The sequence below is a fragment of the Saccoglossus kowalevskii genome, chromosome 8, assembly GCF_978046115.1.
Source record: "Saccoglossus kowalevskii chromosome 8, keSacKowa6.1, whole genome shotgun sequence".
In the NCBI taxonomy this organism is placed as follows: Eukaryota; Metazoa; Hemichordata; class Enteropneusta; family Harrimaniidae; genus Saccoglossus; species Saccoglossus kowalevskii.
In genome coordinates this window covers 24,419,775-24,434,164 of record NC_140648.1, presented here as the reverse complement: position 1 = coordinate 24,434,164, position 14,390 = coordinate 24,419,775, and the positions used below count along the sequence as shown (strand labels likewise).

General features: G+C 38.9%; 2 protein-coding genes across 2 annotated transcripts in view; both read right to left on the bottom strand.

Annotated features, from left to right (window-relative positions):
* The window catches only part of LOC100374574 (uncharacterized), a 29,301-nt gene that overhangs the window by 5,185 nt on the left and 9,726 nt on the right, over window positions 1–14,390 (bottom strand). The window contains exons 10-22 of the mRNA XM_006816298.3: window positions 14,223–14,290; window positions 13,943–14,027; window positions 13,480–13,619; window positions 12,592–12,691; window positions 10,916–11,052; window positions 10,207–10,369; window positions 9,001–9,096; window positions 8,744–8,898; window positions 8,355–8,433; window positions 8,093–8,248; window positions 6,854–6,972; window positions 6,066–6,210; window positions 5,536–5,647 (exon numbers count right to left, since the gene is read on the bottom strand). Coding sequence (XP_006816361.2) covers window positions 5,536–5,647; window positions 6,066–6,210; window positions 6,854–6,972; window positions 8,093–8,248; window positions 8,355–8,433; window positions 8,744–8,898; window positions 9,001–9,096; window positions 10,207–10,369; window positions 10,916–11,052; window positions 12,592–12,691; window positions 13,480–13,619; window positions 13,943–14,027; window positions 14,223–14,290 — 1,555 coding nt within the window. The remainder of the gene's footprint in view (window positions 1–5,535; window positions 5,648–6,065; window positions 6,211–6,853; window positions 6,973–8,092; window positions 8,249–8,354; window positions 8,434–8,743; window positions 8,899–9,000; window positions 9,097–10,206; window positions 10,370–10,915; window positions 11,053–12,591; window positions 12,692–13,479; window positions 13,620–13,942; window positions 14,028–14,222; window positions 14,291–14,390) is intronic.
* Window positions 1,915–3,197, bottom strand: LOC146739465 (uncharacterized). Its single transcript, XM_085502618.1, has one exon. The coding sequence runs from the start codon at window positions 3,136–3,138 to the stop codon at window positions 1,915–1,917; it is 1,224 nt and encodes a 407-aa protein (XP_085358744.1). The 5' UTR covers window positions 3,139–3,197.

Here is a 14,390-nt window from a genome sequence, read left to right as displayed (position 1 = left end):
CATGACGCCGAGCGCGTGGTACCTGGTTGCAACCTTCCACCAGCAGAGACTGTACAGGCGGGCGTCATGGCTGGCGTCCCCCTGGCGGGAGCCTGCAGATAGACTCACAACCCCAGGGGGATGGACAGCGTGGGTACCCGTGTAAAGTCTGCTTGGTCTGTGGTGGAAACCCCCTTTCCTGTTTATTGCTAAGGTTGTTCATGAGCAGATAAACATGAGTTACACTTGAGTGAGATCGGTAATGGTATAGAAATTGGTATATAGAGACCTTTGCATGAATGGGTGGGTGGGAGGTCTGCTGAGACGATGTGTATCGTACGGTGCGGCAAAATGAACTGATGCTTGAAGAGGATGCGAGCACGGATAAGCGAATGAACAGTCTGGTGTTAATTAATGTAAATCCGACTGAAGGACGAAATGTGAGCAAATATTGCATGAAGTACAATGTGGCATGGGAGGTGTCAAAATATGAAAGGGGGATGTCAGCTTGGTCAATGCATGTCATAATTGAGCATTAACACAGATTATAAATTATATTCATAATCATACTATTAATGCTTCAATAAATGACACAAGACACAAGGTTTTGGCAAAAGTGGAAGGGGGAGCGAATTGCAGACGCAGGCGTCGCAGCGAACAGCTCCATGATGCGACTCGCCTGTGAATTGCATCATGACGCCGAGCGCGTGGTACCTGGTTGCAACCTTCCACCAGCAGAGACTGTACAGGCGGGCGTCATGGCTGGCGTCCCCCTGGCGGGAGCCTGCAGATAGACTCACAACCCCAGGGGGATGGACAGCGTGGGTACCCGTGTAAAGTCTGCTTGGTCTGTGGTGGAAACCCCCAAATTTAAAGGCAGGATGATGTGTTACAAAGTCTATCGCGATAGGATAAAACAAAGCATGGTTAGACCGATGAAACATTAAACTAAATACACTGCAAATACATGTAACGAAAACGAAATGAAATCTCAAGACAAATGTCGAAATTACAGTTAAGGAAGAGTAAGTGACAAGTGACCCGGAACTGAGCGGATGATGCTGGGGGGTGTGCGAATGTACGTCTGGTAGGCGTCGCTGCGCCACCTGCCCAGTGCCTTGATCAACCAGTCCGGGAGATTTGCGTCGGCAGCTGTCGTGGCTGCACCACTGCGAAAACTGTGAGTAGTGTAACGGTTAACATCTGGTACAGATGCGCGAGTGAGAAGGTCTCGAATGTGGTTGCTAACAGCTTGCCGCGTGAGGAAATTACTGTTGGCGAACTGGAATGCGGGTAGGTGAGCGACGGAACTATGTAGTGCTTTGTACGCCTGGTATGCCTGCACGGCGCAGACCGATGACTGTGAGGGTGCGATGATGATGTTACATCCCCGGCGGAATGGGTCTGTCTTAGACGCCTTGAGCGCAATGACGAGGTCTGTGTTGCACGTGATGTCTGCCGTCAGTAAAGTGCGTTGTGGATCGAAGGTCATTGACGTGGGTGCGACAAATTCGCTGACTCTCAAGAAGCCGAAGAACGCCAGTGTAAAGGCAGACCACAACATAGCTTTGTCATGGTCGCAAATAGTGGGATGGTTTGCGACGGTGTTCTTAAGCATTCGCATTAGTGCAATGGTGATTGGGAGTTTTACACGATTTGGCACGCCGTGATGTCTTTTAATGCCTTGCATAGTGAAGTGAAGCAGGAGGTCGTCGCGTATTGATGAGGTGAAGCCAGCTTCGATGTGTGCACGGATGATAGCTGCGAGGTAAACTTTTAGCGTGCCATAGATAAGTGACGATGTTGCGAGATGTGTCATAAACAGAATCGTTGAGCGTTGCGTTAGTGGATAAGGATTCATTCCATACATGCGACAGAAGAGAAGATAGCGAGTTTGTCCCGCATGATATGTCCGTCGTGTACCTGGTGCAATGCTCAGGTTGATGTAGTGGCAGGCTTGTTGTGTGAGGTTGACGGGACTAGGTCGCACATCGGAGCCGTTAAGAGGGTGCACAGGTCCGGAGTTTTGGTTGGGACCATGTCTGCCTGAGGTGCCAGTCGTTGAAACCGCAATATCTGTTGGCGAGAGAGAGAGTCAGCGATATCGTTATTAAACCCTGAGATATGTGAGATCATGACGTGAAAGTTATTAGATGCTGCAGTGAAGAACAGCAGTCGGACAAGTTGCATGATCCGTGGACATGATGAGGAGCCTTTTTTCCATATTTGGACAACTGATATGTTATCGCAGTGAAACCGTATTCGAAGACCATACCACAAGTGGCCCCAAATTAAGGAAGATAGTAGAATTGGTAGAAGTTCCTTCCAGGCAATAGAGTATAAAGGGTCATTTGTAATGAATGTAGGCCAGGTGTTTGCGAACCAATGACCCTTGTAGAATGCCCCGTAGCCAAGTGTTGCTGAGGCGTCTGTAAACAGTTCGAATTCTGGGGACGGTATCCAGTTTGGGTTGAGGAGGGATGCTGTGCCGTTCCAAGATGGCAAGAAGTCACACCACCATTGAACGTCGTGCCAGAATTCGTCAGTGAGTGTTATGACTTGAGAAAGACTGGTGGCTGTCATGCTGATATCAATCATGCGCCTCAGGAAGATGCGGCCGGCTGGTATGCACTTACATGCGAAACTGAGGCATCCAATGAGGGAGAGCAATTCACGTTTCGAGCATGTATGGCGAGTCAACCAGCTTGGCAGCTTGACAAGTAGATCCGCAAGCTTGTCCTTAGGTAGTCTAATAACCATGTTGACAGTGTCAAGCTCCACCCCTAGAAAGGTGATGACAGAGCAGGGACCCTCAACCTTTTCTGTAGCAATGGGTACCCCCAAGTGGTGACAACTTTGCAGCATAACATCCATATTGTGCTGGCAGGCGTTAGTGTTTGCCGGTCCAACTGTCAGGAAATCGTCTAGGTAGTGTAGAAAATCCGTATTCCTTGCGCGATGACTAACGATCCAGTGAATGGCATCAGCAATGCGGTTGAAGAGGTATGGTGCTGAGCGAAGCCCAAATGGCAGCACACGGTCGAAGAAATAGCATCCTTCCCAAAAAAAACCCGAGCAGGTGCCAGTCTTCCTTCCGAACTGGGCATAAGCGAAATGCGTGTTTAACATCGATTTTTGCGAGTAAGGAGCCATGGCCATGCTTGTGAATGAAGGCTACAGCATCATCGATGCGTGAGTAGACCAATGAATGATCTTCTTTTGAGATATTGTCATTGACGCTGTCAAGTGTAGGTTGGGAGAGATCCATGATAATGCGAAAACCCCCACTTTTCTTAGGCCGTAGGCCAAGAGAATTACAAACAAAGTTTTTGAGGGGAGGATGCTTAAATGGTCCGATAGTGTGACCAAGTTTGAGTTCTTTTTGGATTGATTCTGTGATGATAGAGGGGTTGATGCGAGCGGACTTGGCGTTGCGTGTAGATCTTGGGTAGTGCTTGCCGCGAAATCCAAGGTTAGCCCCATGAGAAATGTCAAATAAAATGGCTGCTACGAATGATTTGTCCGGGTGATCGTGCAGTTCTTGCGCAAAGGAATCGAGCTTAAGAGGTGTGCTTGGGTGCATATTTTCGACCACGTGAGCTGGCATGATCATTGGCGTGAAAGGGTCGTGGTGTGTAGCCACGAAAAAGCTGGTTTTTCGTCTCGATATCGCGGTGGCTAATGGCAGTGTGGCCTGCAGAGTGGCAAGACGAACAAATGTGGAGACGATTATACCGGCATGGAGTTTCGCAGCGATCTTGATTGAAATTACGGCACACTGTATTGTTATAATTGTCAGCAGATTCGTTCACCCATGTATAAGGATTCCTGCTTCGTTGGCATTCCTGTTTGGTATGACCTTTCTGATGACAGTCAGGACATGTTGGAATGAGCAGATGGAGTTTTTGTTGACAGAATTTGTAGTCAAGTTGGTTGTTAGGCAAACTCCAGTTCCGTAGGCCAGGGTAACGTGAGTAATCTAGACGGAATTCTTTGTCATAGGTGACCCATGCTTCTGGCTTGAACTCAAGAGCTCGGCTGGCGATGTGACGCTGGTAATTGAATAAATGTACAGCCTCATGGGGAAAATAATGTGCCCTATAGGCAGCAAATGTTGACCAACATTCCAGCCAGTTTGCTAAATCGCGAATTTCATTCTTTTTTGCATGTTTTGAGAGAACAGCGACTGAGGGATCATCAGAGTCCAAAGCCACTCGGGTGTTTGAGATCTGGGTGGCATTTGGTTTTCTTGAGTCAGGGTGTAAATCGGACAAATCAACAAACTTACCCCGGTTTGCTAGTTGATTGAGTATTTGCTGGTCGACGTATGGTAAAAACAAGTCTGCAGGTGGGATGATAGGAGGAACTGCAATGCTGGCATTGTTCATCATCGGCATCGCCTGTGTCGCAGTGTTGATACCGGAAGCGGAAGTGAGAATGCCCTCACCGGCGAAACGTTGTATGGGAGCGGCCATGTTGGTTGCGTTGAAATGACCCCCGGTAGCAAAACTTTGTTGACTAGGATTAGCGTGAGCTAGCGATGCTTGGCTTGTAGTAGCTGGAAGTTGTTGAAACATCGAATTGTCTTGATGAGCGGTATTATTGTGTACGATCGCATTATGTTGACTAGCTATTGGCAAGGTAATCAGAAGGCTGTTATTTGTGAGAGAGTCAGTTGGCGTCGAACTTGATGGCGTTGTTTGGCTTGGGTCGCGTGATGACACGAGGCTTGCCGACAGTTGTGGAGCAGCCGGCGGTTGCGAAATATTATTCGGCTGCGTTTGACAGTTTCCTTGCTGTTGTAGGCTACGAACGAGATCTGCGAGTTCGCTTCTGCTAACTGTGATGACATCGCTGGGGAAGTTCGTGGACTGTAGTACAGTGGGATCTCCATTGTGTGCTGACGATTCTTGCGGAGGTGAGTCAGTTACGTCTATAGTCGCAACATTTTGGAAGCGAGCTGGAGTACGACGATTTCGTTGAGACTTGCGACCGCCACGGCTGGTGTTAGATCTTCCGCGTCCTCGAGGCATGTTGGAACTGGATGTTGTGAAGAAAAACTGGTATTTGTGACAAAATGACTGGCTGAAATGCTTTAGCAAGGAATTCTGCTGAGACGATGTGTATCGTACGGTGCGGCAAAATGAACTGATGCTTGAAGAGGATGCGAGCACGGATAAGCGAATGAACAGTCTGGTGTTAATTAATGTAAATCCGACTGAAGGACGAAATGTGAGCAAATATTGCATGAAGTACAATGTGGCATGGGAGGTGTCAAAATATGAAAGGGGGATGTCAGCTTGGTCAATGCATGTCATAATTGAGCATTAACACAGATTATAAATTATATTCATAATCATACTATAAATGCAAGTGGGAATGAGGTAAAAAACAGTGTTCCATCTTGGTAAGATTTGAACTTTATCTACTGTTGTCATGGGTACATAGTTAATAGGTAACATTACATTAAAAAATCGTAACAATAATCATCTACTGGTGGATCTTGAACTTGAGCATGAGCTTTTTTTCCCTGCTCCTTTTTTTGTTCGTACTTACTGGCTTTCTTGAAGTATGGATGAGCTTCTTCATATTTTTCTTGATGAACGTAAGCACCAGCAATATTCTCTAATGCTTTCAGACATTGAACGTGTTCTTCACCAAATGTATCCTGCATAACATATAACAATATCTATTTCTTTAATACGCGACAAATGCTTTAATTTCAAAAGCGGTTATTTTTCAGTAGTTGCAGAAAACTGTGAAATTTTTTATCAGTGATTTTTGTGAAACTGAGTACTTATGAACAAATTATCCTGAGCGCCATTCAGCAATTAGTGTATATTAAAAAAAAAATTAACTTATTATTCATAAATTATTTTTTTTTCATTTTTTCAAAAAACGTGATCAAGATTAATAGCTGATTGGAAAATTATTAGTATTTGGTTCAAAAGTAATGCAGAAATTATAGAAAAATACAGAAAAATTTGCAAATGTCCGAACAGAATATATTTTAATGTGAAATTTAAATTCTCATTATTTGTGCATACACACTCAAATTAATTACACATTCAATGTACTAGTATTACCTTGTATATTTCTAGTGCTTGATTATATTTTTGTAATGCCTCATCAAAGCTACCTCTGGATACGTCAAATACTCCCCAGTTTATGAGTTTCTCAGCTACGTCAGTATGCTTCTCACCTACCGCATTCACTGTCATGTCATATGACCTGTGACGAAAGTGAACAAATATAATATATATATATAAGTACAGATGAGGCATACATATGATGTAGTTCACTACAGAAGTATATTTATTTTTTATATATATTTGTTATAATTACATATTTTTTAGAAATTGACTGAACCATGAAGGTAGCGAAAAAGGAAAAAGAGTTAAAAATTTATCTGTGATTCTGTTATTCCTCAAAGTTACTAAGCATGCTACAATAACAACTTATACATCTTCTGAAAGCTTAGATATAGGCAAATACGGAAGTATACATACAAAATTTGATATTATGTAATCCCTCAAATACACATTGGTATATAGCATATGCACGAGCATTTTTGCATATATCTAAGCGTTCAGATGTTGCTATAGTTTGATGCAAAGTAACTTTCAAATTTTCAGAAATTGTCTGAATGACAAATTTTTTAACTTCATTTTCCTGTTTCTACCGTAAGTCAAACATATTCTTTATTTTGGACTACCATATTTGATCTATTAGTGGTGCATACAATTATGTAAATTACAGAAAATAAGTATTATTTTAAGTTAATACATTAGTTTTTACAGTCAATGCAATTGTTGTTTTTATGTGCTACTGATAGAGTAAATATGGTTAATATTCTGTGATACAATGTACTTACTTTTTATACAGTAAATCTGCTTCGTCTAGTTGGCCAAGATTTCTATAGCACAGTGCCAAATTATTGAGACACCCGGCAAGGTCAGGTGGCAACTCACCAAAATTACACATCTCATATATCTATACAAAAAATAAAAATAAAATATGAGATAATAATATATTATATGATACAAGTTATAAGTCATAAGTTACAGCATCCCTACCATATTAGGAAATGCGAACTCCAAATATGGAGCAATTACAAGTGTGAGCATCCTCTAATAATAAAAGCAAACATTGCAGCCCCCTGGGGTTGACCGGACTCCACACAAAGAAGTTTGCTGATTCTGTTCCAAACTTTTTGGATTTTGGCATTCCATCATATATCCTTGGGAGGAAAAGATGTATAATAATAAGGTTATTAAGAGAATACCGCAAAGTATGCACTCAGACAGTACACCATCTCATCAACCTCTGCTGAGCATCAGTCAATACTGTCTTTGTGCATACTTTTTGGTATCCTCATAATAACCTCATTAGTATATAACGATAATAGTCTAATTTTCTTGTAATGAACTAATTTTCTTGTAATGAACTAATTTTCTTGTAATGTTAAATCATTTCATATTTGGAATTCTCATTTCCTAATAAGGTATGGTAGAGGTACATGTAGCTCATCCAGTCAATAGTGCAAAATGATGGTATGTCATACACTTGCATCTAGTTGTTTTTTTCTCTTTCTTTATACTTTTAAAATTAGATTGTGAAACAATTTAGTAAAAGCGAACGTCGGGGCACTTATCGAAAAATAAAAGACTTTAGATGTGTCCCTTAGAAGTGTCCTCTACCAACATGGTGTTGTATTCAGCAGGATGTTGGATCACTCAAGTTATACAGGAATTTGTTTTTGAAAATTTTAGCCATTTTCATCATTTTTTTTTTATTTTCAAACAAAATAAGACTTGTCAGCAAGTCTAGGTATGCTTTAACTTTTGTAGGTATACACTAACACTAACTAACATTTTGTCATCACAATAATATCTTTAGTTCCTGTATTTGTATAATTTTATATTTAAAAAATTAAACACAAAAAACAATTAAAACTAAGATAATGTCCCATTTACCAATAGTTATTCATTTATTTTCCTCCAATTGGGGTGAAACAAAAATATTTGTTTTGTTTTGGGATAAAGTAGTTGTAAATGTTCAAGACGTTAGAGCTTAGATGTGTGCATATCAGTGAACGGTATTTGACACATACCTTTATACTTTGTTCCATTACTGGTTTGGCTTCTTCATATTTGCCCATATTTATTCGAACACACCCAATATTATTTAAAGTGCTTGCTATGAGAGAATGGTTTTCTGGCAAGTTAGCCTGGTGCATCTCCAGAGACTTCTGAAAATATTCTTCAGCCTAAAAAAATTCATAAACTTGTTTAACTCCTCCTAAAATCATCCATCATTATGAAAATTGCATTGTGGGAAACAGGATATGGAAACCATTATTTGCATATTCTTACCTCTTCAAATTTTTTCTGGTTTAGATACAGTACTCCTAGACCATTCATCGTCATAGCCTCAGTGGAACTATCAGGCCAGCTGTGAATGGACAAGAATTACGCTGTCATTGAATACGGTGTTAAATACTTATTTCTGAAAGTCAGGTTTTTAGATCTTGCAGGACCAGCAACCAATAAGAATTTGTGTTACAGAATGCAAAGTTTTTAGTCAGAAAGTTTACAAATCACCTCGGAAAGCAGCTCGAAATTGACTTTCATAGATGTATTCGGTTAGATGTAGTTAGCTGATGCTCACCACGACTAAAATCAATGGCACCTAAATAGCCCCCACCTACATCAGATTTGAAAACAGATTTTGTCAGGTTGTACATTTTTTTTTTTGAACTTACTTCTTTCTCATTTCCAGATTTTCCTTGTGCAGTTTTTCTCCCTCTTCAAATCGTTCCAAATCAACATAAAGGTTGGCAAGGTTACCAATAATTTCACAATACTTATCACATGCATCTTTATTGGCTTCTATCTCATCCTCTGAAAATGAAAAACCCTGGAAAAACCAAGAATTAATCAAACATATTAAGAATGATTAAAGTCAATTTTTTTAGATGCGCATATAATCTACATAATTCAGCTGGCGATATCAACTTACATGCATTCTCCGAGCTCTCAGCAACAAAGGTTCAGCGTTTACAAAATGTCCAGCATCATACAGGAAGGAAGCTATCTCAATAGCTACTGATAATAACTGCAAATACAAGTGGAGAATTTTGGAATTAAAAATAGTTAAATGTCACTCCACTCATATCAGGTAATTTTTATTCATTTGTTGAAAACCCAACTACACTCACACCCACTCTAATGCCATTATGCTCCTTATAGATTCTAATCTTATCTCATCCACCCCTAAATCTCAACTCACCCCCCCTCCAAATTCCCAACTCCGTCTTCTAATTTTAGTCTCATCTCCTTCCTCTTATGCTTTCACCTCTCTGATGTACAATATCTTGTATTACTCCTACATGTACCTTAATTGCTCCCCTATGAATTCACATTCATGATATCAAGATATACCTACCTTTAATTTATTTCAAAGGCATTTTTCTATCTTGTCACTCATGTCTCCCACATGCCTCTGACACGTTTCCCCACATGTCTCTCACATGCCTCTCACATGCCTCTGACAGGTTTCCCCACATGCCTTTCACATGTCTCCCACATGCCTCTGACAGGTTTCCCCACATGCCTTTCACATGTCTCCCACATGCCTCTGACAGGTTTCCCCGCATGTCTCTCACATGCCTCTCACATGTCTCCCACATGCCTCTGACAGGTTTCCCCACATGTCTCTCACATGCCTCACATGTCTCTCACATGCCTCTGACAGGTTTCCCCACATGTTTCTAACATGCCTCTCATATGTCTCCCACATGCCTCTGACAGGTTTCCCCACATGTCTCTCACATGCCTCTGACAGGTTTTCCCACATGTCTCCCACAAGCCTCTGACAGGTTTCCCCACATGTCTCTCACACGCCTCTCACATGTCTCCCACATGCCTCTGACAGGTTTCCCCACATGTCTCTCACATGTCTCCCACATGCCTCTGACAGGTTTCCCCACATGTCTCTCACATGCCACTTTTATTTAGAGTGGAACACTTTCGTTTGCAGATTATTTCCACCGAAAGTTGACAAAATAAATCTGCATTATTTTTTTTGGAATATTTTGATCAAGAGCTATTTGCTATTTATGTACATTTGATCAAAAAATATCAAAAATAAGTAAACAAATGTTACACCACCATTTTGGCATAAAACAATGATAGTGTTAATTCAGCCTAATCTTCCAATAATTACCTCCTTTGCTGGGGGATGATCTGGTGTCTCTGATGATTCAAGTTGTTCTAAATACATATTCACAAGTTGCTGATCAATAGATTTCATATAAAGTGAGGATATCTCTTCTCCTGACAGTTCAGTTGAATTCCAGTAACCAAATAAATCATATTTAGATCCATTTCTGAAAAAAAATAGAAACTGAAAATTATCTACCGCAAGTATCGTTCAAATTAATGTACTTTTATTTATAACTGTTCTACAAATGTCCATACTACATGTATGTAATGTATTGTGTTTCTGGATTGAGACGTTCATGGCAAAGAAGTGCTAAATCCTCCATACATCCACTCATACATGTATTCAGTAATGTAAACCGTGATTTATCTTGCTGGCAATTAAGTCATTTGAAGAATAGATAATTCCAAGATAATTTGGTGGTGATTTAACCCCAATTAAAAGTAATAAATCATGAATTATTAATCATCGTGTTTTCAAAGTTTGAAATTTTAATTTTGTGTGTGGAAATCTCAGTTTAAATTTATAAATGTACCAATTACAAACTTCAATCAGAAATAATTTTTAAAGTCACAACATTGTAATACAAACTGCGGTTAATAATTTAATGTACAGTAATCCACACAAATTAAGGGCGCCCTCTATTGTTCAATAATATTAAACTTTTGTTTTATTAATTACTTGTCATGAATATAATGAAAGTGATTCTTACCGAAACAACGTCAGAAAGATGGCTAAGTGAAGAAGACAATTTTGAAGTCTCTCTTGGTCACCAAACTTTTCAAGTAACCATGGCAACTCATTAATAATCCTACTAGGGATATTGACTCTGTGATCAGGACCAAGTTCCTGTAATTAAAAATTGGATTAATTCTGTTCATTCTGTTACTAATAATCTTGAACTGTAGGCCCAGAAGATCGTCCGCCTGCACGGTGTTGTTCTGTTCAGACATTCCTTCCTCTACAACACTGTGCGGTAATTCTATTCATAACTGTGTATGTCACATGGTTGCGCGATAGAAAGTTTGCCAACCAATAGAAAGCTTTGTTACAATGACTGCAAGAAAGCGCCTGGAGCTTTGCATTTCTAAGGTGTCGGCTTCATTTCTGCCGATATATGTTGCAGTGACATCATGAGCTATAACACCTACTCTTCTATAATACTCAACAGTGGTGACAACACTCTTACCACGCTCGATGATCGCAAGGCCAGTAAAGCATAATAACATAAAGATTGACTATTTCCAGTGCGACTAAAAACGAACACATCAAACACGGCACTAAGTATAGTTTGAATAGCTTTAGTCTGAATATCAGTGAGTTGCATGATGTATGGATATCGTCGTTGTATTGCCTTGACATCCAAGCCAACACAGCTTCCACTGTGCGCAGCAAAATTTATTCCCGGGTCGGGCATTTTCACCGCCCGGCAACCATCATGGTGAAAACAAAGGCCAATAAATTCTCAGAAAACGGTATTTTGGGATGGTCGTTGACACCCCCATGAACAAGATTACCCCTACATATGCAACATTTTAAAATTTTGTTGTTTAGGATTTCTTCAAAGTTAAGTTTGTGCCGTTTTCTCGATTTTAATTATTTTCGCCGGCTTTTCATTCGGTGTTTCACAGCAGCTCTCTCTGAGCCCATAGAAATACATGGTGGTGGTGCGCGTCTTAAATAGCAACGTGGAGCGTCTTGTGACTTAGCTCCGCCTCGAAGATTTTGGTCAAGCACGTTGAAGAAAGAAGCAATATGATTGGCTGTTGGTAAACTGATTCTAAACTGTGAGGGCATTGTCACATACACATAGTCCTAATGAAATACTTCAAGGTGATAGTGGAGTGCTTCGCCGGAACATTCTCCTTGAAAATTCAAGATGGTCGAGAAAGATAAGCAAAAATTCTGATGCAATTAACATTAACAAATTCCTAAAATTTGTAAACATTATAAAAATTCTGCTTTTATTTTGATTTTTGATACTTAATATTATTTCTTTTCTTTTTTTAATTACTAAAAAAAAAATTGAAACAATGACCTTAACCTTTTTTCCCCTGATGCTTTTCACCACCAGACTTTCTCTTCCAAATTTTTGTGCAATTTTTTCTTATATTCTTCAATATTTCTGGAAATGAAATCAAATTTGGGGGCCAACAGTCAAAGTTTGATCCAGTTTTCAATTTTTACTCAAAAGTGTGGCTATTTTTGTCCCAATCTTCTGAAAGAAAGTGCAAACTATAAATGAGATTATTTTGTGAATTTGTGATGAAAAGAGGGAGCTGATGGTGAAAAGGTTGAGGAATTTGAAATTCTCCCTCATCTGGTGACAAATTGTGATTGGCAGGTGTAGAGAATTGACTGTGATTTTTTTTAAACAATTCTGATTACCTTCAGTTTATTCTCAAAAAATGCAGCCACCATATCAATATTATCGTTACCATGACAATATCGCTCTTTGACAGCACTAGATAACTCGTCATATGCAAACCTGCAACACCAAATAAAATCATTTCAACACAATGAAGTATATATAATGTAAGAAGATGTTAGAACAAATGAATTGGAGATACACGTGTTCATTCTTTAGATTTTTGTGACCTTGACAATCCATCATAAATGTTCTGAACCTGGTAGTAATTATTAATTTTCCTAATTCGGGTTTGCATATCTAAAATGACTTTAAGTCATGCAAGACTTAGCCTACATAAACGTAAATACTGTAAAATACATTATTTTGCCTTGGAATTAATTTTCACTATTTTCCATGATTCAGTGAGAATAAAAGTCAGCTTATATAGCTTCTATATTTTAAATTCAACTCATCAAAAATCAGAGAAAATATATTCTATACAATACACCCAAATGTATTTTCAGTGAAAATTAATTCCAGCTAAAAATAAAGTATTTTACAGTATTAACTGAAGTGAACAAAGCCATATACATTGTAAATGTAAACTTAATAAGTAGAATTCATTATTTATTTATATATATTTACTACCTGTACAATTTCTACATTTAAAGTTGTTTTAAAACATTTTTTGGTGAAATAAATTTCATTCATTCATTCATTCATTCATTCATTCATTCATTCATTCATTCATTCATTCATTCATTTATAAAATCAAACGGTTGCTAATTTGTATTAGCTCATGCAGTGACCTTGGTTGTTCTAATTTCCATCTGGAGGGAGGCGCCGCCTTGCCAGTCAAATCTTCCCATTTGCATTCTACCGTGTACATATCACATATTTCAAATATTAAATCACAACAGACTTACCCATAGATGCCTTCTCTATCAATAAGAAAATCTTCCAGCGCAAAATAAATTGATGACCACAGCTGATCCGGTAAGTTGATTATTGATTTGATTTCTTGATCGGATAATCCGTAACGTGATACAAGAATACAACTCATCACCTGAAAGCATAGATAAGGTCATTTTAGAGAAAGGAGGAATACTTTTCGCACAATCAGATGAATTCTTTTTCTTAATTTTTTGAAGTAAAGTGTCTTGCTGTTCTTACCCTTATAATAATTGAAATAGACGTACATGTATATCAGGGTGAAATATCTTTGTCACTGACATTAGGAATTTTTATCTTAAATATTTTTTGTCAAAACTTTTTATCAAGCTGTATGATACCTTGACAATACAGTTTAATTGTAAAAGCATATATCATTCACAGCTTGGTGATCAACTTGGGAAGTGAAAATGAAATTTCTAGTGAATGGTAAGTTACCTTGGCAACAACATTGTCTTCGCTGTCAACTGAGTTGAAATCTTTTTCAAGTCTTTCTAAAATTTTCATGAAGAGTTCTGTGGTACTACAGAGAAAAGGATTAACAAACAATCAAAAGACTATCAGGGCAAAATGATTTACAAACAAAAGGCGATCAGAGAAAAGAATTAACAAACAATCAATCAAAGACAATCCGAGTTAATTATTAACAAAAATGACTAAGAAAAATATTATCATGTTATGTTATGTTATGATACTGCCAATGTTTCCAATATCTTACCTATTAGCTTGTAAAATGTAGTCAATATGGTCATCTAGTTTAAAGAAATCACCAAAATTAACTAATTCCTGAATAATAATATAAAAAGAATTTGTTATTATATGAAAAAACAGCATGACTTGCAAAAAGAATGATGCGCCAAAAACATTTGCTTGCAGGAGCTGGAAA